Genomic DNA, 26,119 nt, shown 5'->3' with positions numbered 1-26,119 from the left:
AGAGAGGGGAGTGACATGCAGAGAACGGCCGCGGGCTGGAATTGAACCCGGGTCCGCTGCTGGCCGCGGCCCATGGGGGGGGACGCCCTACCAACTGAGCTAAGGGCGCCCCCAAGAAGAAACATTTGTCTGTCTGTGGCTCACATATCTCTCTGAATTTTAGTCAGATCGGCCTGAGCTTCCAGATATGGCTTCCGCACGGCACAAAGGTGTGCATCCTTGATTTTGAAGTTTTTTGGGAAAAATATGTAGAATTTATCATATTAATATCATGCTGGCGTTGGATACATGTGGGCACTGAAGGCCACAGTGAGCACGGAGCATGAAGTAATCTCCGACTAAACCCCGCCTCCCTCTGATTTGATTGGCTGCTGCGACCAAAGCTTGCATAGACGAGCAGGACACACACAGCAGACATAGCCGGTTGTTACTTCCTCATTCAATGCACCAACTTTCCAAACTAAACGTTCTGTACACTAATTAAATCATACTTATGAATATCATCTTCCATTCATACCAAGTCTGTCTGAAAAACACAAATTCCCTGGGGTCGCCCTTAGCTCAGTTGGTAGGGCGTCCCCCCCATGGGCCTCGGCCAGCAGCGGACCCGGGTTCGATTCCAGCCCGCGGTCGTTCTCTGCATGTCACTCCCCTCTCTGCCCCATTTCAACTCTGTCTCTACACTATCAATAAAGCATAAAAATGCCAAAAAAAACACAAATACCCTTTTACATACATGGCATGGCGCCTTTAAAACCTCAAGAAAACATGTTTAAAATGCCCTTTAACCCACCATAGGATTGGAGTCAGCGATGAGGTCTCTGAGTGAGTCCAGGAACCCTTGGTCTTCCACCATCTGAGCGTTGATGTCATGGAGCTTAGCCACGCACACGGCAGCAGTCTTCCTCACGTAGGGGTCTTCGTCCTTCAGACACTTCCTCAGCGGCTCACACAGATACTCAGTGATCTTATCCACTCTGATGCAGCCCATAGTCCGCACTGCCAGGGCTCGAATCAGAGGGTTAGGGTCCTCACAATCCTGGAGAGGGGAGATAATTTGATTTAATAAGAATAGGATTCAGTAAGGAAGGATTTGACTGTGTGACCCAAACCCTTACCCTGCTTTTACTTGAATTTTTAGTGCCCCATCTTTTTTTTTAAGTTTATCAACCCTAATTAACAATATATTTAATTTGGATTGATAAATATGCTCTAACTCTCAGCAGATGCTTTACTATCATGCAACTAACTAACTCCCCACATTACATAGTTAGAAGGATTTTGTGGATTTGGGTTAACAGGCTGACTGTATTAGTTTTATTGATTTTATACTAATATATTAAAAATAAAGTTTTTTCAATCACTGGAAAACAATTTTTTATTTTTGTCTATGTATCTTCCATAACATGTCTTCTTTCATACTAGTATAAATCAAAGGTCCAACATGTACATTCAGGTGTTTATTTGACTAAACCTTGTCTGTTTGTGTTTGTATATTTCTCCTATACAACCATCTTTAACAGGCCATTATTTCAACATTAGTTTTTTTTCAATACTCTAAACCAAAAATCTCAACTTCTAAAGCACTTACATCAACTAAACTTTCCATAATCATTCTTTGCACTATTCTGAAGGTTATAACCATGTCTGAAACATATAAAACACACTAGAAAACGGTGGTTTAATCAATAATGAAGTAGATTTGTGTTGCCCTTGCCTTGACGAAGCTGTTGACAACCATGATACCCATGTCTGGCCAAAAATCTCAACTTCTAAAGCACTTACATCAACTAAACATTCCACAATCATTCTCAGCACTATTCTGAAGGTTATAACCATGTCTGAAACGTATAAAACACACTTAACATCGTGCAAAAACAAATATAAAGTGGATGTTTCTGCCTTGCCTTGACGAAGCTGTTGACAGCCATGATAGCCATGTCAGGCTGGCTCTTAGCGTAGTTCATCAGATAGAGATAGACCAGCTTCTTCAGCTCCAGGTTGTCTGTCTGCATGCAGTTCACCACGTCAGGGAACAGGGAGCTGAGAGGACAGAGACAGGGGATGTATTATCTATTTAGAAGGTCAGAGGTGTGTGTACAATATTGGTTTATGCTTAAAACATGTTGACTAGAGTGTGTTTTTTTGGTTGTGTTTATAAAAAAAAAACCCCAATAAATTTTTTTTAAATTAAAATAGGTTTTGTAATGATAAATGAACAGTTGGGGGCGCCCTTAGCTCAGTTGGTAGGGCGTCCCCCCCCCATGGGCCTCGGCCAGCAGCGGACCCGGGTTCGATTCCATCCCGCGGTCGTTCTCTGCATGTCACTCCCCTCTCTGCCCCATTTCAACTCTGTCTCTACACTAAATACTACTTTTATAAAGCATAAAAATGTCAAAAAAAAAAAAATAAATAAAATGAACAGTTGAATATTTACCTGACGTCTTTCCCGACCGTCATGGCGGCGATGACCTTCTTCACGGCCTCTTTCCTCTTCTCTTTCTTCTCATTGTTCAGCTCGGCTTTCAGCTCAAAGATTTCCCCTGGAGGAAAGAAGACAGACAAACGTTTGAATGTGAAATACGTTAAAAGATGTTTTCTAGACATTAAAAGCTAGTAACTACTGGTAGGAATGAACGGCAACTGAAAGTTTAAGTGGTGAATTAAATCAAATTAATTCTGCTGGTTAAAGGACTTAGAAAATGACTTAAAGCCCCCTGTAAACCCTCAAAAAGTGTCATTATAATGGAAGTCAATGGTACAAATCTTGTACCGAACATACCCAGTGTAACTTTTTTATTCAATCTGACATTATACAAAAAGTAATAATGCACCAAAATCCCCCACAGAGGAGTGAATTTGTAATATTAAAAGCTACTGCTAGGAATTTGGGTAAAAGGAAACAGGATTTATTACAACAGTCCTCACTCACCTTTCTTGTTTGTGGTGAAATACTTTGAGTCCGTCATGATTTTGGTCCTTGAAGTCTGTGCAGAAAAAATACAAAGTGTTACATTAAAGGAATAGTTCACCCATACGGAAACAGCGTTCTATCATTATAAAATAACTATTATAATATAATGAATGAGGTTTTTCTTCCCTCTGTCTTCCCTTGGCCCAGCTGTCCTGTTAATCCTAACCCTTACTGTGATGTCACAAGAAGGAAACTGTAGGGTTAGACAGTGAGACCATAAAACACTCTTTCTGCCTTTTCTCAGGCTAAGATGATCCGATTACATTTTTTTTTGCACATTTATACTAAATAGGATGTCCGAGTTCAATACACCTTCATATTCCAACCGGTGAATTAGGCATTTAACAGTAAAATCATAATATAATGATTAATATAAATATAATCAACGATATATTCTTGATTTTACATTTTATTCCTCTGAAAATAAATATTAAAAAGGTGCTCCGAGGAACTTTCAGTTTGTGTTAGTTCTAGCGTGCCCTTTAGACAAAAGCGGTAGTGTTTTTACTACGCCAGCTGTTGTTCCTGGGTGAGCATATACCCATGACAAAGGCATTAAGGAAAACTATATAAAAATAGCATTCTTTACACTGATGGTCTGGTTTGCTGTTGCATGTAATTTATGATCATCAGAGGAAAAAATTTGACTGTTTCAGAAATATTTAAAAGTTCCTCATAGCACCTTTAAGGCAAATTCCTCATAGAATTTCTTTATTGTATGAAAGCTGCTTAAATAACTGTTTATTATTACTACATTATCTCTAGCTAGTGTTTTGGCTACATGTTAAACTGTACTCACTCACTCACTCACTCACTCACTCACTCACTCACTCACTCACACACACACACACACACACACACACACACACACACACACACACACACACACACACACACACACACACACACACACACACACACACACACACACACACACACACACACACACACACACACACACACACACACACACACACACACACACACACACACACACACACACACACTCTATTTGCATGATAGATTTCAGTTAAGATTATGCATTTATTATGACGCAACTTACGTCAGCAATACATGCAACTTGTACATTGAACTTTATATTTTAACATCACATTGCATAAAACTAAATATATACAAAAAGCATTATTTGCACTGATGGTCTCGTTTGCTGTTACATGTCATTTATGATCATCAGAGGAAAAATGAGACTGTTTCAGAAATATTTAAAAGTTCCTCGTAGCACCTTTAAATGCTCTCGTGTGACTATATCGGCTCATGTCATGCTGATCAACATCTGTAAACCATAAATCATATAAAAGAATGCATGCTAGCAATTATTTAACGACTGTTGACAGATTGAGTGAAGGGATTCCAACACAAATGAAGGCCTTATCTTTAATTTAGCCCTTTTACGGATCTGTAGAAACCCTGTACTTGTAGATAAGCATATAAAAACTGCATATGCTTTGTGTAAAAATCAAAACAATTTACTAGATTTAGTCTTGACCTATAAATCCATAACACAGCAGTTTCACTTTGCTAGCGTTGACGTTAGCTTGCTGCATGCTAACCATTTCAATGAATTGCGCTACCTTGCTAACTCGCTATCAAAACGACCAAATTACATTGAAAACACAAGTATAAATAGGAGCCGCACATGACAGCTGTCTAAATCGCGTCTTTATCATAATGTTAGTGTATTAAAAATGTAATTAAAACAGCAATCAAGTGCTCAAAGGCCCAGTTTATAGTCTCCAAGAAGCTACGTTAACGTTACGCGATGCACCAGCTTACTAATAAACGCAGGATGCCACGCTAAAATGAGCAATAATAGCCTTATTCACAGGTTAAAATGCCAAATATAATATGTTTTAAATACCCTTTGGAGTGTTTGTAAATCAGGGGGGAATGTGGCGGTGGATTCACAGACGCAGTTTGGTCCGTTTTGCTCGTTTGGAGGAAGATGGAGAATCCGTGATGGTGCGTTCACTGGTCATCGGAAACTACAACACTTCCCGGTGCGTAGAGTTAATTTTTTTGAATATTATTATTATAATGGGCGTAGATTTCGTTTAAATATTGGGCGGTGGGATACATAAGGCTAAGTGGGGGGGTTCTTAGAGCGTCAAGCACTTAATTTTTCAGCATTCTGTTGACTTTTGTGGACTGATTTGTGCATTTTCCGCATTAAAAGTGGAGTCAGTGATTCTGGAAAATGCCAGTTGTCAAAATCAGTGAATATTTCCTCATGATCCGCTAACTGTCCGTACTGTGTGTGTGTTAGGCTGTGTATTAACCGCTTTCGTATGTGAAAAGCACAACTCTGCGTTAAATAGTTCATAGCATCACCGTAAAAAAATCCCAGGTTATTAACTGTTATTGAACGCTCCTCCTCCGCTCCACCACAAGGTGGCGGTATAGCCACACATCTGGAGACTACCAGATGTCATTGTCAATGATCTCTAGTATAAATAAAGGTTGAATTAATCAATATATCTTTATATTCGCCTATATTTATACCAAATGTTACGTGTGTTACTTTATAGATACATTTTATCGTCAGTTTTACCCTATTTTATTTCTGTTTTCTCTGCTCATTATATGTTATCTTTGTCATTGTGTGTATTGTCTGTGCTGTAAATAAGGGAAACCTCAGTGTCTTTCCAGTGAAAATAAAGGTCATTGATTGATTGATGTTTATATCCATCCAATCCAACTTTATTTCTGAAGCACATTTAAAGGAATACTTCACCCATACGGAACCGGCGTTCTATCATTATAAAATCACTATTATAATATAATGAATGAGGTTTTTCTTCCCTCAGTCTTCCCTCGGCCCAGCTGTCCTGTTAATCCTAACCCTTACTGTGATGTCACAGTAAGGAAAATGTAGGGTTAGACAGTGAGACCATAAAACACTCTTTCTGCCTTTTCTCAGGCTAGGATGATCCGATTTCAATTTGTTTTGCACATTTATACTAAATAGGATCTCCGAGTTCAATACACCTTCATATTCCAACCGGTGAAGTAGGGCTTTAAGTTGAGCCAAAGTGTTGTACGGTCAATAAAGTGTTTAAACACAAGGAATAAAATACAGTAAAAAAGAGGTTAACGTTCATATAAAAAGTTTATTTTACAGAAAACATGATTGTAGTGTTTAAAAAATATATAACAATGGCAAATATACAAATAAAATAAAAACAATCTTCCCTGTGTATAACTAAAATCTATCTGTACATGTATAACAATATGTTTGGTGATTATACTTTATAGCACTATATACACTATTGCTGCTCATTCATTATTATTTAACCATATTACAAAATAAAATGTATCCTCCCCATACACTATATACACTGTCTTTACAATTGAATAAATAAAATACACAGTTTTCTTCTTTCTGACTTTTTTAAATGCATCATAAGTTACTTGAAAAACAGAGTAAATCATAATGTCTCCTGTGTAGTTAGCAATTCTGGAGAACTCTTGTTGTCAATATCACTTCAAAATCAGTGAATATCTCCTCACGATCCACTACCTGTCCGCACTGTGTGTGTGTGTGTGTGTGTGTGTGTGTGTTATACCCAGCCTAGGCTCTGTAAACGGGTATGTTGCTAGCTGCAGTGGCCTCTTTATTTTAAGTATTATGTACAGGCAGCGAATCGCGAGGTGATTTTAACGGATTTTGACGACAAGCGTTCTCCAGAAATCACTGACTCCACCTTTGAAGTCGTATGTCGAAGCCAATTGTCTGTGTATGTGTGTGACAGAGCGGAGTTGTGTCACAGCTAAGCATTGGACTGAATCGTTAGTGGAGACGTGGTGTTGATGAGATCTCGTGGAAGACCTTCTCTGGCGTCCTGCATCTTTTTCCTTGCCCTCTGGAACGCCTCTGATGAAGGAAAAAAAAAAATACTAGTTAGTTATAAATATTTAATGACAATCTCAAAACTACGAGCCATTCTCGTGTATATATAGTATACTGTCTTTTCAAAATATTCCGTGATACAATTTTGTTATGTGATGACCATGGGATAAATGCTTTCAATATTAGAGTAAGTGAGTGGAAAGGAGCTTTTCAATATTTCCAAAACCTTCCAAAAACCTCAGCAAAATGAAATACTGAATTAATTGAACGGTGTTCCAGGAGCGTCCAGCTGGAAGGAGGCCTCGGGGGAGACCCAGGACTAGATGGAGAGATTATATCTCCACGCTGGCCTGGGAACGCCTCGGGATCCCCCAGTCAGAGCTGGTTGATGTGGCCCGGGAAAGAGAAGTTTGGGGCACCCAGCTCAAGCTGCTGCCCCTGCGACCCAACTACGGATAAGCGGTTGAAGATGATGATTAGGGGCGACTGTGTCTCAGGTGGTAGAGCGGGTCGGCTGATGATCAAAGGGTTGGAGGTTCGATTCCCGCCCTGCCACTTGTGTCATGGTTGTTGTGTCCTTGGACAAGACACTTCACCCACCTTGCCTCATGTGAATGTCGATAGTAAGCCTGCTATGTGTGTGTGAATGGTAACGTGGGAATGGGAACAGGTCTCCCTTGAAAAAGAGTCTCTGGTCTCAGTGGGATTTACCTCTAGAAATAAAGGTTAAAAAAAAATTATGATGATGAAATTCTGTGTTGAACTCTTTACCCAGGATGGTGCAAACTGCTCCTTGTTGACTGAATCCTCCCAAATGATCAAACACTTTCTGCCTTCTCTTCTTCATCACACTGGCATCGACAAAGGCCCTGCAACATACACACAACATGGATACACATTAACACAACACTGTACTAAACTAATAGGGTTCAATTAAATTCAAGATATTTTTTTTTTTAACCTTTATTTATACAGGTAAATCCCATTGAGACCTGAGACACACACAACATGGATACACATATTAAAAACAACACTGTACTAAATTAATTATGCTAAATTTAAGTCAAGATTTAAAATGTAATGTAATGTTTTTTTTTTTTTGCATTTTTATGCTTTATTGATAGTGTAGAGACAGAGTTGAAATGGGGCAGAGAGGGGAGTGACATGCAGAGTATGACCGCGGGCTGGAATCGAACCCGGGTCCGCTGCTGGCCGAGGCCCATGGGGGGGGACGCCCTACCAACTGAGCTAAGGGCGCCCCTTGATGTTTATTTGTTTCTTATCTGTAAAACTAGTAAAATGACGAGGTGCAAATACAAAAATACAACCTATGATTTATAAAAATTGCCGGGCTTAAGGAGTTCTGTAAAATAAAAAACAATAAATGATTTCACCCAGTTCTGACCTGGATTGCTGGATGCAGTGCAGATTGAAGGTGACACTCCCGGTGGTTTCAGTACGAAAACCAAAGCGACTCAGCCTCTCTCCCTGCACACATAGAAGGAAGAATTTAGTATCATTATTGACACAGTGTACTGTGGACATGGAGATAAAACAAGGCAGGTTACAACATATTCAAAAAACTACTCTACAGAAACACATCAATGCTTCTTGGTATCAAAAGACAGCATCTTGGTTCCCTTATTGGTTATTATTGGTTCCCATATTTAAAAGTTCATCCTCATAGTCTGACAGCCAGAGGAATCAGTGCATATTTGTGTGGTGTAAATTGTCCATATTAACTCTTTCTATATTCCTTAATGAATTCACCTTGAATGTCTCTGGTATTCTGACATAGCTACACCATGAGTTCCCCTCAAATTCCCTAAAATTTAAGGACCCAATATGTCATAATCTGAGACACAGATCAAGCTTTATTACTCCTAAAACAATGAGAGTTTCATATTAATTAATATATTCATCTACAGAGAGCTTCCTTCCTAGTTTTGCAAAAAGTTGTAAATTGCCTATTTTGTCTGTTTATCGCATCATTTCAAACTGAATATCATTAGGTTTTGTACAGACACACTCACACACACACACACACACACACACACACACACACACACACACACACACACACACACACACATGCAGAGTTTAGTTGATATATTCACCTTGAATGTCCCTGGTATCCTGACGTAGCTGTGGTCTTCCAGCTCTGGTGATCCTCCGATGAAGAATCTCCTTAAAGACGAAACTGCCCCGATCTGCAGCGGACGCCATGTGTGACACGAGACTGTGTGTTTACCTGGAACACACAAAGAGTAAACACACACACACACACACACACACACACACGCACACACACACACGAAACATCTAAATGATTTTCAGAATCAGAAAGCTTTATTTTCATTGACGTAGTAGTACAACGGGATTTGTTGAAAGCCAAAAAAAAATATATATATATATGCATAGACTCTCATCACACAGATGTATGTTAATTTTATCTATAAAAAATATTGTTAAAATTATTCTGCTAATGTTTTTTTGCATTTTTAAGATTTCTAACTGATTGATTTCAGACATTTTAACACCAATTAAAGCTGCAGTGTGTAGAATTTTGGGTTTTATTTCCTAGCAGATTTTGTAGAAAGTAATTATAATATCCATAAGTACATTTAATTTAGTGCATAATAGCTGAAAAATTTTTTTTGAATCATTATTTTTTCCCTTAGAAAGGGTCTCATATATGTCCATATTTCTGCATATTTTGGACCAAGGCCTAGTGCCGCCATCTTGAAAGTGTCATAGTTGGAATGTCATCAGGTGCATTGTTTAAAATTTTGAATTGTTCTTGTCCTTGAAGGCCACTGTAGCTTCTGTTATTATTCGAAAGGGGTGGTGTTACCCAGGGAGTGTTGCATTCTAGAACTTTGTAGAACTTTCTTGATGATGTCATATTACACACTGCACCTTTAAAGGCCTTAATTTTAGATTTACTAATTCAACTTTTTGCAGATCTGTAAGAACATTGTGTGTAGGGCATCCTACCCGGTATGGCGGGGAACAGCAGGTATCCGTAGCCTTCAGTCCGGTAGCGCTGCCAGGAGTCCAGAGACAGAACTCTGAAGTAAAGCACCGGCCACTGAGGCACTGACTCTGAAAACAGGGAGAAAAAAATCACATATCAGATTTAAAAATAAACTAAATTACGTACAGTTAAAGCTATATTGCGTAACTCTTTCATATAAATGAATGTTGTTTACATTCAAGCCATCGCTAAATGAGTTGACACCAAGTTGATTGAGTCTATCAGCTCCACAAAACTCTCTGTATTTCTCAGTATGGCAGCATTTACAAACCCCCCGACACTGGTGCAGGAGCTCAGAAAAATCTTCAAGAAGAGCCCAAGAAATGTTTCAGTTGTTGATTCTACTGCTAAGAAAACACCTGGACGTACAGCAGAAGGTATAAAATCCATGAGCCATCACCGAAGGCTTTACCTCATGTAGATGGCGATGCACTGACAGTGTTGTTGTAATTACTCAGAACACAGGTTACGCACTATATCTTTAACTATTCAAAACAAATAGCTGTCTGATACTAACCCTCGCTCTCCTTTTCACACATGTAGAACGCCTCAAAGCTGAAGGGGAAACTGAAGAAAGACACATTCTCCTGTTGGCAGAAAGAATGTTGATTAGTTTACGAAATCTTATAGCTGCACTATGAATGTGCCCCTAGAGCTGCTCTTGTTTTCTCTTGATTTTACGAATACAAGTTTTTTGTTTTGTTTTTTAATGGCAAAGACTATATTTGTACTGTAATAACAAATGTCTCTAGTAATACATTGTACTGTCATGCACCAAAATTCCATAAAAAAAACTTGAATTACAAAAAATAAATAAGAATTCTCAGCTGCATTTTGCCCTGAAGCTGTTCACCAGTTTAAGTAAAGTAAATAAGTAAGTAAAATGTATTTATAAAAGCACATTTATAATTCAACAGTTCGCATTGACCAAAGTGCTGTACATGGTGCATTCAGTAGGTAAAAAAATTAAGATAAAATAACAATATTGAAATGAATAATAAATGAGTAGTTTACACACCTTCCCTAACGTTTTGCTCCGGCAGGTTTGTGTGACACCGGACAGAGACTGAAAGGGCAAACTGGACCAATCTACAACACAAAAATAAAATGAATTTGAGTCTTGAATTGAATTTATTTTCGTTGATTTTAAGGCGAGACACTGCAGGTGAATAGAATAAAAAGGGTAATTACATTTAGAATAGTGCTGAGAATTATTATGGAAAGTTTAGTTGATGTAAGTGCTTTAGAAGTTGAGATTTTTGGTTCGGAGTATGGAAAAAAACTAATGTTGAGATAATGTCCGTTAAAGATGGTCGTATAGGAGAAATATACAGACGCAAACAGTCAAGGTTTAGTCAAATAAACACCTGAATGTATAATTTGTAACTCACTGTTGGGCAGCTCCATGAAGAAGTGGATGTATAAGTTGTCGTATTCAAAACCTTTGGCTGAGACTGAGAACAGAATTTTAATTTTTATTACTAGACAGTGTGTAGAGACAGAGTTAAAATGTGTCAGAGAGGGGAATGACATGCAGAGAACGACCCGGGCTGGATTCTAACCCGGGTCTGCTGTGAAGAGGACTGAGACTCTATGGGGGAGACGCTCTAACCACTACACCACAAGCGCCGCCTAAATATAGATATATATTTTTTTTTAAAGTACATACAGTCGTGATTATTTGCACTGATAACTCACTGATTTCTCCGTTCATCACGTAACGTAGGATCCCCAGTGGAGGCTGAGAAACCAGAACAGAATGGATTAGCATGACTTTCTTTTGTAGATTTTTGTCGTTTGTCTTGATATTGAAACAGAATATCTTTGAGCTCTTGGTCGGATATAGAATAAGCTATTTGAATAAATAACATTGACCACGGAGAAATTACAATGGGCCCTGCTTTCAGGTAAAATGCACTTTTTATTTCGTTACCATTTCAAAGTCTTGTCCAACGAGGCTGTTGAGATATTCCTTGTGTCGCACGTACAGCTGCAAACAGAGGAAATCATTTACCATTACTAATAATATGAACATTAAAAGCTAAACTCTTTAATTCAGACAACCAAAACAACTATCTGAACACTCTTTGTGTAGTGTGGAACTGACAGCTGGAGTCTTTTTTAGTCTTTTTTATTGTTGTTTGTCTTTTTTACTGTTTTTGTATTGTATTATGGACCGTTTTCTCTCTGTGTCTGGAATAAAATTAAAAAAAATAAAAATAAAATAATGCTTCCAGCCGGCACTGAGGCATAAAAAAATGGGAAATTAATACAAAGGTAAATAAATAATAAGGAAGCCAATAGTCATTATAGATATATAAATCAGGGAGAAGGGGTGAGATTAAATAAGTTTTCTTCTTCTCACCCCTTTTCGAACAGGTAAAGCAAGTGTGAGACAGTTTATTTTCATTTGTGGTTTTCATTGTGTGTAAATATTACTTTATTGTAACTGTCCACTTGTTTCATTTATTTTATTGTTTATTATTGCTTTTTTGTCTTTTATTGTTTACTTGTTCGAAATAAAAACATTTTCAATTCAATTCAATTCAATTCAATTCAATTCAATTCAATAAATACAGAAGCAAACTAAAAAGAAATATCAATTTATATAACTTTTTATCAATAAATTAATATACATGTTTTGGTTCATTTGATGGCATATTCATGTTTTTATTGACTAATTAATTCTTTATATATTCTCATACAGTTGTTGTGTTCTTTTCCTGTAGTACAAGTGTTGAACTGGAAACAGACGAAATAATTCATCATCAGAAATATATACAGTACACAGAAGCAAATAAAATATATATAATTCATGTTACTTTTTATCAATAAATGCTTTCAGTTAGTTTAAATATTATTTTGTTGGTGCGTTTCACGGCATAATCATGTATTTACTGAGTGATTTATTTCTTTATTCTCATAATTGTTGAACTCGTTATCTCAAATCATTTGTTCCCTCAGCTGTTGGGTGGCTTAACAAACTAAGGTAGCAAGCTTTGTCTTTTCTTAAACAAAATCAATTATTTTTATTAGAATTCCATGAAGTCTACCGTATGCTTTTATTTTCTGTATTTTGTATTTATTATGATTATTTGTTTGTTGTGTGACATTGTTTTTACTACTGAATGCAGAACAAATTGCTCCTCTGGGACAATAAAGATTTATCAAATCAAATCAAATCAAATCAAACTCACGTCTTTGTACATGCTGATCTCCCTCTCCTGCTCCTCTGGTTTCATCGCCGTAGAAACGTTTTCTATCGTCAGGCGCCAAACTTCTTTCCGCTGGCAGTCTGTTACAATCCTGTAAAGAAGCACAGACACAAAACACACTCAAAGACATGCATTCATTAAAATACCCACAGTTTTTTCCCCCACTATGTTTATTGTCTTTTCTTCAACACAATGAAAGAAAAAAATATATAATAAAATAAATATAAAAAAAGATCTTTATCCGATCTACTTCACACAAAAATCGGCATATTAACGGACAAGCGAAGTCGGATAAGAACACCTGGATAACTCGTTCATAGTCGGCATTCTCTCTGCATGTAAAGAGGATTGCGGGTGAAATCAAATTTGCACACGTGTCTAAACAGGCAAAGCTTTAGTAAATCAGGCCCCCAGTCTCCAGTGGTGTGGTGAACTTGCCTGTACGGCTCTTTGCCTTTGTTGAAGTCCGGTTTGATGATGACGGTTCCAGTGCCGTCCGTTTTGATCGTCACCAGCAAACACTCGTTCTCCTTCTGGCCCAGTCTGAGGAGAGACAACGATACACAAATAGATGGAATAATTATTTTACTACTACTAACGTCCTACTCTTATTCATTTTGACGTCAATTTGAGTATGTTGTGGTTGTGTATGCAAGTTTGTGTGGGCGAGAAATGCCCGGATGACTAACTTCCGTGAAGATTTTGTGTATGGATCGATAGGATACTTTTCCTACTCAACCGCCACACAATGAATAAATAACCCAAACACTGTCTTTCTGGATGATAACTACTGTTTGTTAATGGTCTGATGGTCTCACACACATAATAAAGGAAACAAGAGGTCATGGGACAATTAGTAAATCATTGCAAATTCACCTATTTTAAAGGTTTTTAATAGATAAACCAATTTTTTTTTTCTGGATGATAAAGGCCTTTGTGTAAATGGTATTTTGTTCTCACTTTCCAGGGGAGCTGAGGTCGGCCATGATGTGCATGGTCTGCATGGTGTTGTTCACCACGTGACTGTTCTTCACAAACTCTTCTGTCGGCTCGTAGTTGATGATCTTTGTCTTTGGGACGCTGCAATCCCTGAAACAATACAAGGCAAGGCAAGGCAAGGCAAGTTTATTTATATAGCACAATTCAAACACAAGGCCATTCAAAGTGCTTTACAGGGGCAAGATTAAAATACATAAAACACATTAGAAGACATTTAAAAGCGAATGAAAAGAAGTAAAACATTTAAATTAAATTAAAAGTACAGGTTAAAATGGAAACAGAAAAGTCTTCAGACTCGATTTAAAAGAACTGAGGGTTGCAGCAGACCTCAAGTTTTCTGGGAGTTTGTTCCAGATATTTGGTGCATAAAAACTAAAAGCTGCTTCTCCTCGTTTACACACAATCACAATCAGAATTATCTTTATTGTCATGGCACAAGACAACGACATTTGGTAGGAGCAGTCCTCTAGCTGCACAGTTATATCAATATAAATATAAAAAAATATAAAAACGACAATATCAACAATACAACGACAATATACTATATACAGCCGTGGAAAAAATGGTCTCTTATTGTACTATTTATAGGAATATGTTTGAGTAGAATGAACCTTTTGGTTTTATAATATAAACTACTGACAACATTTATATCACATTCACAATAAAAATATTGTCATTAAGAGCATTTTTCATGAAGTAATGTAGAGATGAAGATTGAAGAAAATTCCAGACTGGTCTCTTAATTTTTTTGCGCGGGTGTATATAAATAGAATGTATATAATCAATCACTCCATCAATCAATCAGTCCATTTTAACTGATCGCTCTGCTGCTGGACTCACATGGTGCGTCTCTCCTGCCGTCTGTGTCTCACACTGGCCATGCGCTCAGCCAGGAACGTCGGTTGGGATTTGTTCGCGATCAACAGGTCACTGGAGTCTCGCTGCAAGAGACAAAAACACAAAAGAGTTATTTAGTTTTAGTTTTTTTTTAACCTTTATTTATAGCCTACAGGTAAATCCCATTGAGACCGGAGACTCTTTTTCAAGGGAGACCTGTTCCCATTCACACACACATTCACACAGACATACATTCATATACAGATAGCAGGCTAACTATCGACATTCACACAAGGCAAGGTGGGTGAAGTGTCTTGCCCAAGGACACAACAACTATGACACAAGTGGCTCTTCCACCTGGGACACAGTCGCCCCAAGCTATTTGTTGATATCTATCTATCTATCTATCTATCTATCTATCTATCTATCTATCTATCTATCTATCTATCTATCTATCTATCTATCTATCTATCTATCTATCTATCTGTCTGTCTATCCATCCATCCGTCCGTCCGTCCGTCCGTCCGTCCCTCCCTCCCTCCCCCATCGACCCCTCCCTCCCTCCCTACGTCCATCCATCCCTCCATCCATCCATCCATCTCTCCATGGACCTACGGCTTGGTGCAGAGGGCGACAGCTGGTGTATCTGTCGTGGTCGGTGTAGGTGAAGATTCTCTGGTTCTTTCTGCTCTTGGTTCTGCTCAGAGCTTTGACCTCCGTGTGGTACTGTCTGTCCAGAGGCGTCTGACAGGCCCCATCACTCTGGTACAACTCCATCTCATACTGGGGACAGAGAGGGCAAGTTAGAAAGGCAAATTTAGTTGAATACTGATGTTTTTTTTTAAGATATTTTTTTGTCATTTTTATGCTTTATTGATAGTGTAGAGACAGAGCTGAAATGGGGCAGAGAGGGGAGTGAAATGCAGAGAACGACTGCGGGCTGGAATCGAACCCGGGTCCGCTGCTGGCCGAGGCCCATGGGGGGGGGGGACGCCCTACCAACTGAGCTAAAGGCACCCCCCTATATTGATGTTTTTGTCTATAATAATATGGAGAAAATCCGTTTTAAGATTTCAGGAAAAGCAGAAAAATGTAAACAGATATGGCAGCCTTTCCTCGACTATATCGCAGCGCTGAGGTGACCTTCATGACACTTTTTATTTTTTGCTTAACATTTACCTTTAATTTAAACAATGTTAGAAACCTTTTAAGGAGGGTAGTACCCATGTTAGTTGTTTATTTTATTTTGTCTTTTGTTTGTGTGTTCACTTTTTCAGTTGTGTGTTTGAACAACTCCGTCTCATACTGACGAAAAAAAGGAATAGTTATGAAAGTAAATTCAGCTGAAACTTTTCATCTTTTTTTTTTATGGGGGGGTGGGGCTTTTTTCACTTTATTTGACAGATTTGGAGAGACTGTGGTGAAATGTGTCAGAGAGGGGAATGACATGCAGAGAATGAACCGGGCTGGATTCTAACCCGGGTCTGCTGTGAAGAGGACTGAGACTCTGTGGTGGAGGGGGGGGGGGGGGGGTGGGCTTTAACCACAACACCACAAGCGCCCCAAAACTTTTCATCTTTACGTTGTTTTCCTTCATAAGACACTACAAACTCAAAAGCTTTTACCTGACTGAAGAGTTTCTCCTGCCAGCCCACCTCCACTTCCTCCTCATTATCACCTGATGAAACAATAACAGAAATGTCAAACACTTTATTTAAATACAACTTTCTAAAACGCTTTAATAATAATAATAATAAATTTTATTTCGAGGCGCCTTTCAAAGGCTCTCAAGGTCGCCTTACATACAAAGAATTCAATAACATATACTGTTTAAAAGCAAGGTACAAAAATAGAATTAAAAACAGTTTAAAATAAATACACAATAGGTGGTGAGGTGATGAGGAAGGCAGTATCAGGGGGGGTATGCAGATTTAAAAAGGTGGGTTTTGAGTTTGGATTTGAACTGGGTTATGGATGCTTTCCATCCACAATAAAGGTAGCAAGGAGGCAGAGGTGGGCAGAGTAGCCAAAAAATGTACTCAAGTAAAAGTAAGTTACTTTAAGATTATAATTACTCAAGTAGAAGTAAAAGTACTCATAAAAATTATTACTCGAGTAAGAGTAAAAAAGTATGCAGTGAAAAGACTACTCAAGTACTCAAGAGTACAAGTAGGCCTACTGCATTACTCCGGATTTATTTTTGAAATATACAGAGCAACACAAACGGTACAGAATAGACACGAACATAATATAAAACAGCAATGTTCAAATAAAGATATGTTAAATAACATAATTTTAAATAAAACAATAAATAAGGTATTTAAAAATCAAATGAATAACCCTTGAACTCAAACAATAATAAATTAATTATCTGCCAAATTAAATAGGCCTACATCAGCCTTCAAATAAAATGATAATAAATTAGGCTTGTCCAAAATTATATTAATTAAAACCCTTATAACACTGTTGCAATTGTTTTGCACATACACATTTTAAAACAAATTCCTACAATATGTCACTGGCCCTGAGAAAATTATCTAGGTTGTGTTTAGCCCCAAAAATATAAAACACAAAATTAAACTTCGTTACACATCAAAACCTGCTGGCACACTCACTTAACGTATGAAACTACAGAGTGGCTGAACAAAGAGACCACTCTCAGACTCTCACACAGCCAGACTGGGGCATGCGAAGTGAGTAGGCTACAGGGAGAACAGGACATGTGTCAAAGAAGAACAGTTTCTCTGTAATTGCGAGTGTGTGGGAGTCTGTGTCACTGTGATTGTGTGAGTGTGTATTTGAGGCCAGGGGTGTGGCTATTGCTCCTCGGAATCAGCGGTTTCTTCCATTTTCTCGACTCACCCAACATCGGTGCGGAACCGCAGCCTTTAAAAAAGTCCGCGGACATTGTTGAGCCCATGGTTGAGCCCTATGACAACATGACAACACTTGTCATGTGACTGAAGTGGCTGCATTTGATTGGCAAGCTTTTGTAATGTGGTTTTTATTGGTTGAAATAGTCACGTGATAGAGATGTTGCCTGAAGACGTCCCCGGGGAGAGAAATCATGAGAGAAATAGCTCTCGCATGTAATAAACAAAATATATAAAAAAATAAGGTAACGGCCGTCACGTAGCCAAATGGAACGGCGTAAAAGTACCGTTCTTTCTTAAAATATTTACTCAAGTAAAAGTAAAAGTATGTTGCAATAAAACTACTCCTAAAATTACAATTTATTCAAAAAGTTACTCAAGTATTTGTAACGGAGTACATGTAGCGCGTTACGACCCACCTCTGCAAGGAGGTGCCTAACATAAAAAACAATATGACCCACCCTCCATCCACAAAAAGAGCAGTAGCCTACATGAGTTTAATACTTAATAAAAATACAAATAAAAGTATTAGGTTGGATAAATCGAATTAAATGAAAAGCCAAACTAAAAAAGTCTTGCCTTTATTAACATGAACACTATGAATATTGTCTGTCTGCCTATCTATCTATCTATCTATCTATCTATCTATCTATCTATCTATCTATCTATCTATCTATCTATCTATCTATCTATCTATACTTTTTACCTTTCTGTCCTTGTGAAGTGAGCGTTTCCAGTTCAATGTCTCCTCTTTCTTGCCGAGATAAAACTTGTTTCTGAAGGTGTTGAGCGAAAGCAGCGGTGGACGTCACCCTCTCTATGCGAACCCTAGGATTATACAAACAAACAAATACCATCCATGCGTTACATACTAAAGCACAGAAAGAGTTTTAGGGCCACAGGCGAGAGAAGAACAAAAATCAGATAAGGAATTTTTTTTTCATTATGTCGAGAAATGTCAAGAATAAAGAGGAATACTCCAAAATGCTATTGGAGTTAGTGGGAGCATTTATGTATTTTCAGCATACTACAATTGACCTGCATGTATTGGGACATCCTAAATCTTTTTCTGACGTACTAAATAGTAGGGAACTATGGGTATTGGAACGCAGGGCATGTTTACATAATGTAATAGCGTGTGTATAATGCCAATGCTAAGCTAGTATTAGCGTTACTTACTTTATTCTTAGGTTTTTAACAGCATCCCGGGACCGAAACACAGCTTCTCCGGTGTCTGTGTTCCAAATTTCAGCCATGAGTATTAAAGATTATGTTATTTAGCGACTGTTTTGATGTTTAAATAGCACTTTTAGCTTCGTTTTAGGGCTATGGTTTTAGCATAAACAACGGCTCGGCTAAATGAATAGTTGTTGTTGCCATAGAGATACAAGCCTTCTTCTTCTTCTGCATTATTTTGGGCGGTGCACAAGCTTACACGAGCATTACCGCCACCTACCGATGTATAACAAAAGATGAAAAAGTAATGTATCTTAGTGTAAAGAAATTAGCAGTAGGCCTATGGTAGAAATCCGTTTAGCATGTAGGCCTAAACACTAGGCTAGGGGTCACCAACCTTTTTGAACCTGAGGGCTACTTTCACCCATTTAATTTTAATTGCTACCACTTAATCTTCACCACTGTGTAAATGTTTCAATTGTTTTTCTCTTCACCTGTTGTTATGTATTTGATGTATTTGCGTTGAATATTGTTTATGTATTGTTGTTTTTCCTTTGAATTTGTTTGAACTCGACGTCATTGAAAATGAGGGTCACCCCTCAATTGGTCTCTCGAGGATAAATAAAAGTTAAATGAAAAAAAAAAAAATGAACTTCATGGGTACTGAGTCATACGAAGGGCACCCAGTTTGATACACTCTTCTGAAATAACAAATTTGCTCAGTTTGCCTTTAGTTATATATTATTATTAATGATTAATGATATTCATCTATGTGAAGACACTGATCATGTTAAAGATTTCTCACAATAATTATCAACAATGACTTAAAAAAGGTGGGAAACAGATTATTGTGCTATTTTCAGAACAGGGCTGCGGGCGCCACATATGGTCCTTGCGGGCTACCTGGTGCCCGCGGGGACTGTGTTGGTGACCAATACAGTAGCCCAACAAAGCAATTGTAGGCCTACGACAAAGTAAAGAAAGACACACACACAAAAAAGTTCTGGGTCATTATGAATAAGAACAGGACTGGAATTTGGAAGAGATTTCAGGGATGGGTTATAGCTACATGGTTACACCGGGTCACACTCAGTTGCACAAAAAAACACACATTTCCCTGCAGGCAGTCAGGAAAAGTTTAAGATGGTATGGTCCACTGTAGGGGCAGGGTTCAACACAACTTTTTTTTCCCGCGGGGCCAGTGGATCCGAGTTTTACTGGCCCCTTATATATTTTCACTGGCCCTGCACACACTTTTTTTTCTTCATAATTTAGTGTTAATAATTATAATACCTGTATTAGAAAAATAACCAGATCTAAAGGGAATATCTATACTGTAACAGTATAGATATTCCCTTTAGATTTGGTTATTTTTCTTTTAGTTAATTATATGAAATGTTGAGATTGCTCATACACATAATATAAAACCAGGCAAACATATTGAATTTGAAGCCTACAACTGAAAGTATGTGGAAGGGGTGGGCAGTATTTTAAAGTCCAGTAGTTTGATGATTGTTTTTATTCTTGAATTTGGGCAGTTTAATGAATAGTTCACCTGCAGAAGTCATGATCAAACATATAGGGAAAAACAAGAGATGAAGGTCTGATCAGTCTTTGTGGTGTGGTAGGCTGTTTTTATTACTTTTTCTATAGGCCAATGCATTAGGGATGTGAATGTCTCAACCGAATGGCCGGTTTTGGTTTTGAGCGCTGTGGTTTTCCACTGTGGCCGCAGCGATGAGCGTCGACGTTTGGCCGGTGGGCGTGTTTGGCCAACCAGCAGCATGTACATATCCATGGTACATATGGGTGGCAGGCAGCGGCTGCATGGCAACACTGGTTGAGAGGACTGCTACGGCGGTCGAGTAATTTTGAGCATTCGAGAATTTATTTCATCGCCTCCTTTCCCCGTAGTCCATCTGTTTAAACTTTACAACCGCGGAGCACTACGCCAACTGCAGCAAGTCGCCGTTAGAGTTGGTGAAACCCATTGGAATCTTTCCCGACGCCGTAGCCTTCCTAAAGTCCCTATTTCAGTAGGCCTATGGCAGCGTCCTCTGGTCTCCTGGTTTGGGCTTGACTTGTCAGGACTGAAGACGCACAGGTAGGCTATCTATGCTCCAGCGGTTAAAAAAACTCGTTAGCACAACAACAACCTGTTCATAGGTGCCAATAGCCTCGTTCGAATTGGAGCTGTCTTGCTCAGACCTGCGCAACTATGACGCGAGTCTTGCTGAGCGCACGACAAAAATGCTGTGCGCTCAGCAAGCCGAGCGTCATAATTGCGCAGGTCTTAGCAAGACGGCGATATCTCAAACGAGGCTTCTCTGTTCAGCTAAATTAGTGTAGTTCTTTTTACCGGAGCCAGACACTCTGGGATTGTGGTTAGTGTAGTTCTTTTACCGGAGCTCGTGAATAGGCTACATCTTCGGGGTAGCCTATTTAAAAGCACAAACAAGAGACAAAAACAATAATGAACTTATATGTTACACCTACATGTAGAACTTACATGATGTAGTATCACTTTGTAGTTTGATTCATTTGAAGCCTATGTAGGCTACTTCATGGACATATAAAGAAGGGCTACTTCATGTGATTCTTGCTGTCCTGAGTTTGTACCTTCATGGTTGAATTAAATTATTGGATAATATGTGTGTATTGAGAAATCATGGTGAACACAGATTTCAGTTATTTTGGTGGGTGAGTGAATATAGTGTAGTTGCATTCAAGTGCTCTGGTCAGAGAAAAACTAATCAAAATGGACGATAGACATAAAATAGTTTCTTTCTTGAAAGATTTTTAATCCCCAAAATTGACTACAGAGCTCATTTGTGCAAAATGGCGAGTTCATGTGCTCCTCGGGTGTGTGTGTGTGTGTGTGTGTGTGTGTGTGTGTGTGTGTGTGTGTGTGTGTGTGTTGGCCTAATATAGGCCAAGTAACACACAACTGACCAAAGTATTCTATTAAGTATTCTATTGTTTAAAATAACTTGATTTTTACTACAAAACTGAAATGTGATATTTTCATTCCAAGCATGGTTTGTTTTCAGTTGGAAATATTCAATAAATAACCATAGACAGTTACTGTAATCTGTGCATTTCCTCCATTAAATAATAACAAAGATAAGATATACTATTTCATTAGATGAAATATCTCAGCATATTAACAGTGCAAACTTTGTCAGTGAACTGAGGGGAAAAAAAATAAAAAAAAGTCCTAATGGAGGTAAACATTTTAATTAATTGTGATATTGATCTGAGGTCAAATGGCCCTGTGCATAGATATATAACAGTTCTATGTATCTCTATATCTATGGCCCTGTGGTCATGACTCTTCCCTCTGTCTCTCACAGGAAGATGATCTCCAGGGTCCTACTGCTCATCTGCTTCATCTCCTCTGTCTGCGGTTAGTTTGATATTATGATGATTTATATTATATTTATATACACACACACACACACACACACACACACACACACACACACACACACACACACACACACACACACACACACACACACACACACAGTATAATATACATTATATTATATTATTTTATTTTCAGGTGTAACAATGGATTTATGATGGCGTTTAAAGTTCTCTGTCTGCCCCCCCTGCTTGTCTGTCTGTCTGTCTGTCTGTCTGTCTGTCTGTCTGTCTGTCTGTCTGTCTGTCTGTCTGTCTGTCTGTCTGTCTGTCTGTCTGTCTGTCTGTCTGTCTGTCTGTCTCCCCAACAGCATTAAATGTGAAAGTGGCACAGAAGTACTATCAGGCAGAGGAGAAACAGAACCAAACACTGGAATGGACCTTCCCCACCAAACCTGGGAACCCCAACACCAACGTGTTTATATTCTGTGAGGTCGTGCCTGATAGCGGCATCCCTGTAGTTTTGTTTGAAGTAAAAGACGGTGTCCCAGAGGCTCAGAAAGGACCGTTTGCAGGACGGGTCCAGTGTGACAACGAACTCCTCAGAAAAGGTTTACTCAGACTTCATGTGTCCGACCTCACGATTCAGGACTCGGGCTTGTATGCGTGTCATGTGAGCACAGATGTTGTTGTCGGATCTGCTGATTGTCAGCTCAATGTCACAGGTAAGTTGATTTTATGCTACGTTTACACAACAACGGTCTCGCTAAAAAAAAATTAAATAAAAATCCTTTTTACGTTTTAAAAAATCGTTCGCAGCCAGGCCAGTAGTTGGCATTGAAAACGTGGCCGTGTAATCAGAAAATAAAGTGGTTCTCCTTCAGACAGTCACCAACATTTTATTTTTTGTCCTTTACAGCCGCTGTTGATGACCACAGAGATACAGTGAGTCCACAAAGAGTCACATCACCACCAGTGACATCATCAACAGTCACATTACCACCTCGGAGTCGGCACAGCTTCTACATCATACCGGCAGTTGTCTGTCTACTCTCCTGTGTCATCGTCTTATTCTACAGAACACGTTTTAAATCTTCTGGTTCGAAACCCAACAATTCTGGGGAGCTCGTGGGGGTGTAGTGGTTGGATGCTGTAATACGATACTACAATCAACAAAAAATTAATACTAATAGCACAATGTACATAAAGGACAAGTTTACATTCAGCTGGAGCTGTTGTTCAGAAACCAAATATTGAATGGTTATGACTATCTATGAGTTATCCTGCTCCTACCAGACCATCGTACTTCATTTCATTTGTACAGAAGGTCTGGAATCGCTCGATTGACAAACGTTAACTCACTTGAAGGCGGGTGTTTGTTGAAGTTTAAAACTAAAATGGAGAAAACCTGTGACTATACCGCGGACCCAGACTGACTACTGAAGGGAAATGAACATTGATTGGAAGTAGGTATGAGGGCGGTGCCAGGCTAACTATGAGCTGGAACAAGGATTTTCCTGCAAGTGAAGTTTGGATCATTCTTGTTTGTGAACTGTTTGAAGGTTTTGGATAATCTGTTACCACTAATTTGTTTCTTGTTTTTTTTTTCTGTTTTTTTGTAACATGTATTTTTATTGTTTGTAAGACGAGATTTACAATGTCACACAGGTTGTAACATACATTTCACAAATTGTTACACATTTCTTTTTGTGACAATTTAACAAGAACCGTAGCACTGTAAAAAAAAAATTATATATATTATTTTTATGAACCCCATCCAACCCGAACAATCCCTGTGCTGTAAAATAATAATAATAGTACAACAATATATATATATATATATATATATATATATATATATATATATATAAACATTTAAAAATAAAATATAAAGGGGGGGGGGGGGGGGGGGGGCATGCTCCTAAGATGAAAGTGTCTGCTTTACATTAAAGTGTATTCACTAATGAGAGGGGAGAGTCGAAAGTTTGTCAAAATAAACCAGTTAAGGGTCCCAGACTTTGTTGAAATGGTTTGGTTGATCCTTTAAGAAAGTATTTAACTTTCTAACTAACTCAATTTTTAAAAATATCAATTTGTTCTTGTTTTTTCTGTTGGCTGTAACTGAATTTTTATTTTCTATGAAAGTGAGTAGGAAGAGAGAAGGTGTTGGAGCCAATATGCTACTTCTTTGTTTGTTTGTATTTGGTGATATGTAGTTTTGTGTGTGACCACTGGGTGGAGCTTTGGGCTCAACTGAAAGCATATAGGTAATCACCGGACACGGCCAGGTGTGTGTATTTTGGGTAAAGCGAACCGTTTTGTACCGTGTCAGCGTGTCACTATAGCCTATTTGTTTGACCTGTACCAATGGATGGTATTAATGAACTATACCTTACATGAATGGAAATGGAATAGTTTCTACGGTGAGAATGCACTTGTTGAAATAAATGGGTCACAGCACTCAAACGAGAAGGAGGTAGGCTATCAGACATTGATTATTGGCACCACAGAGCACGCGTACGACTGAGTTCTCCCTCACCGCACCAAACAAGGCTAATGTAGAGCCGGTTATTAGGCTTTACAGAAGGTATTAACTTCTTCCTACCACTTTTTGAAGATGAACAATGTTATTTGTTTTCCTCATTTGTTGCTGATGATCCCAGTTGTTCTGCTTTGTTATTGCTTATGGGTCAATCTTCAACTATGGTTAATGTGACCAGATTTTTAAAGATATATATTTTTTTTTTCATTAAGATAAAAATCTGCTTTTAGCTGTTTTCCCAATGAGTCTGTCAATCAATTTCTTAAATGTCACAAATGTCACAATCATGATATTTCTAATTCAGTAGTTTCAATTAAAAAAAATTGTTTTATTTGTTATTTTAACTTATACATATGTGTTGTGATGTTGGTAATGTCTGTGTGGTGGATATGACAAACAGAATGGTTGAATAATGTATGAGTGTATGAAAATAAGTATATTTTGTGATATAAGCCAAATAAAATACATTTATAACTGTTTTTTTTTGTTTTTTGTTTTTTTGGATGGGATTTTAGGGACGAGTTACAAAACTAGGGATGCACTTTTTAGTTTTCTTAAATATAGCCTACATCAGTGACATTTTGACTGGGGAATGGGGATACAGAGTAGAATGGGTTTTTGGACCAGCCCGTAAATAGGTTTAATAATTTGAACTTAATAAGACTGTCAAAACGGCCTGTTTAACAAGTGATTCAACGAAAAATTGCTCACTTTTTGGTACTACCCATATAGATATTATATCGCATCGTGTTCTGACATGGCTAATTATTTGCATATTTGGAGACGGGTTTTATACAGTCATATTCAGGCAACTTCTTTTTCTTTTTTCCTCTGTTGATAAGGCTGTTTCCGTTGGCAGCTATCAGGGTTGCTAGGCTGCAGCTGGCGAGTCGACATCGGATACGAGTGACACATTTGTGGGCGCAGGCGAACGGAACAAGTTGGTACGGTCCACTGTAGGGGTGTTTGAAATCAGTGGTAAATATTAATTAACAATTACGAAGGATATATAAGTGTTTCGACATCCTGAGCTGTTATTTTTACCCCTTTTTGGGAGAATTGGAGTGTGTTTCATACTTTTTTGAGGGGGACAAAATGACCTCTTAATTATTGTGGGGGGTGGGGGGCACGTCCCCTGCGTTCCCCCTAAATCTACTCCTACCATACCTTGGTTTGATCCGCCTTAAACAAAAATACAGGCGGTGTATGTTTAGAGAGGTAAAGTTACAAAA

At 38.3% G+C, this 26,119-nt stretch overlaps 2 protein-coding genes across 2 annotated transcripts in view; both read right to left on the bottom strand.

Annotated features, from left to right (window-relative positions):
• ap2b1 (adaptor related protein complex 2 subunit beta 1) overlaps nucleotides 1-4,935 on the bottom strand; it is a 22,875-nt gene extending 17,940 nt beyond the window's left edge. Inside the window, exons 1-5 of the mRNA XM_080041022.1 lie at nucleotides 4,854-4,935; nucleotides 2,933-2,987; nucleotides 2,438-2,543; nucleotides 1,908-2,043; nucleotides 794-1,039 (exon numbers count right to left, since the gene is read on the bottom strand). Of these exons, the coding sequence (XP_079897148.1) occupies nucleotides 794-1,039; nucleotides 1,908-2,043; nucleotides 2,438-2,543; nucleotides 2,933-2,969 (525 nt within the window). The 5' untranslated portion in view covers nucleotides 2,970-2,987; nucleotides 4,854-4,935. The remainder of the gene's footprint in view (nucleotides 1-793; nucleotides 1,040-1,907; nucleotides 2,044-2,437; nucleotides 2,544-2,932; nucleotides 2,988-4,853) is intronic.
• Nucleotides 4,936-6,141: 1,206 nt separating this feature from the next.
• On the bottom strand, nucleotides 6,142-19,121 carry mks1 (MKS transition zone complex subunit 1). Its single transcript, XM_080040737.1, has 18 exons — nucleotides 18,983-19,121; nucleotides 18,510-18,631; nucleotides 16,556-16,608; nucleotides 15,546-15,713; nucleotides 14,934-15,034; nucleotides 14,055-14,183; nucleotides 13,533-13,637; nucleotides 13,077-13,185; nucleotides 11,813-11,869; nucleotides 11,578-11,620; nucleotides 11,271-11,333; nucleotides 10,898-10,968; nucleotides 10,397-10,466; nucleotides 9,840-9,947; nucleotides 8,960-9,093; nucleotides 8,248-8,330; nucleotides 7,614-7,711; nucleotides 6,142-6,866 (listed from the first exon to the last, which is right to left on the bottom strand). The coding sequence occupies exons 1-18, from the start codon at nucleotides 19,057-19,059 to the stop codon at nucleotides 6,763-6,765; spliced, it is 1,695 nt and encodes a 564-aa protein (XP_079896863.1). The 5' UTR covers nucleotides 19,060-19,121; the 3' UTR covers nucleotides 6,142-6,762.
• Nucleotides 19,122-26,119: the final 6,998 nt, after the last annotated feature.

This window comes from Ammodytes marinus, assembly GCF_949987685.1.
Source record: "Ammodytes marinus genome assembly, chromosome: 14".
NCBI lineage: Eukaryota > Metazoa > Chordata > Actinopteri > Uranoscopiformes > Ammodytidae > Ammodytes > Ammodytes marinus.
The sequence above is the reverse complement of the archived record's forward strand: the minus strand, read 5'-3'. Positions and strand labels throughout refer to the sequence as shown.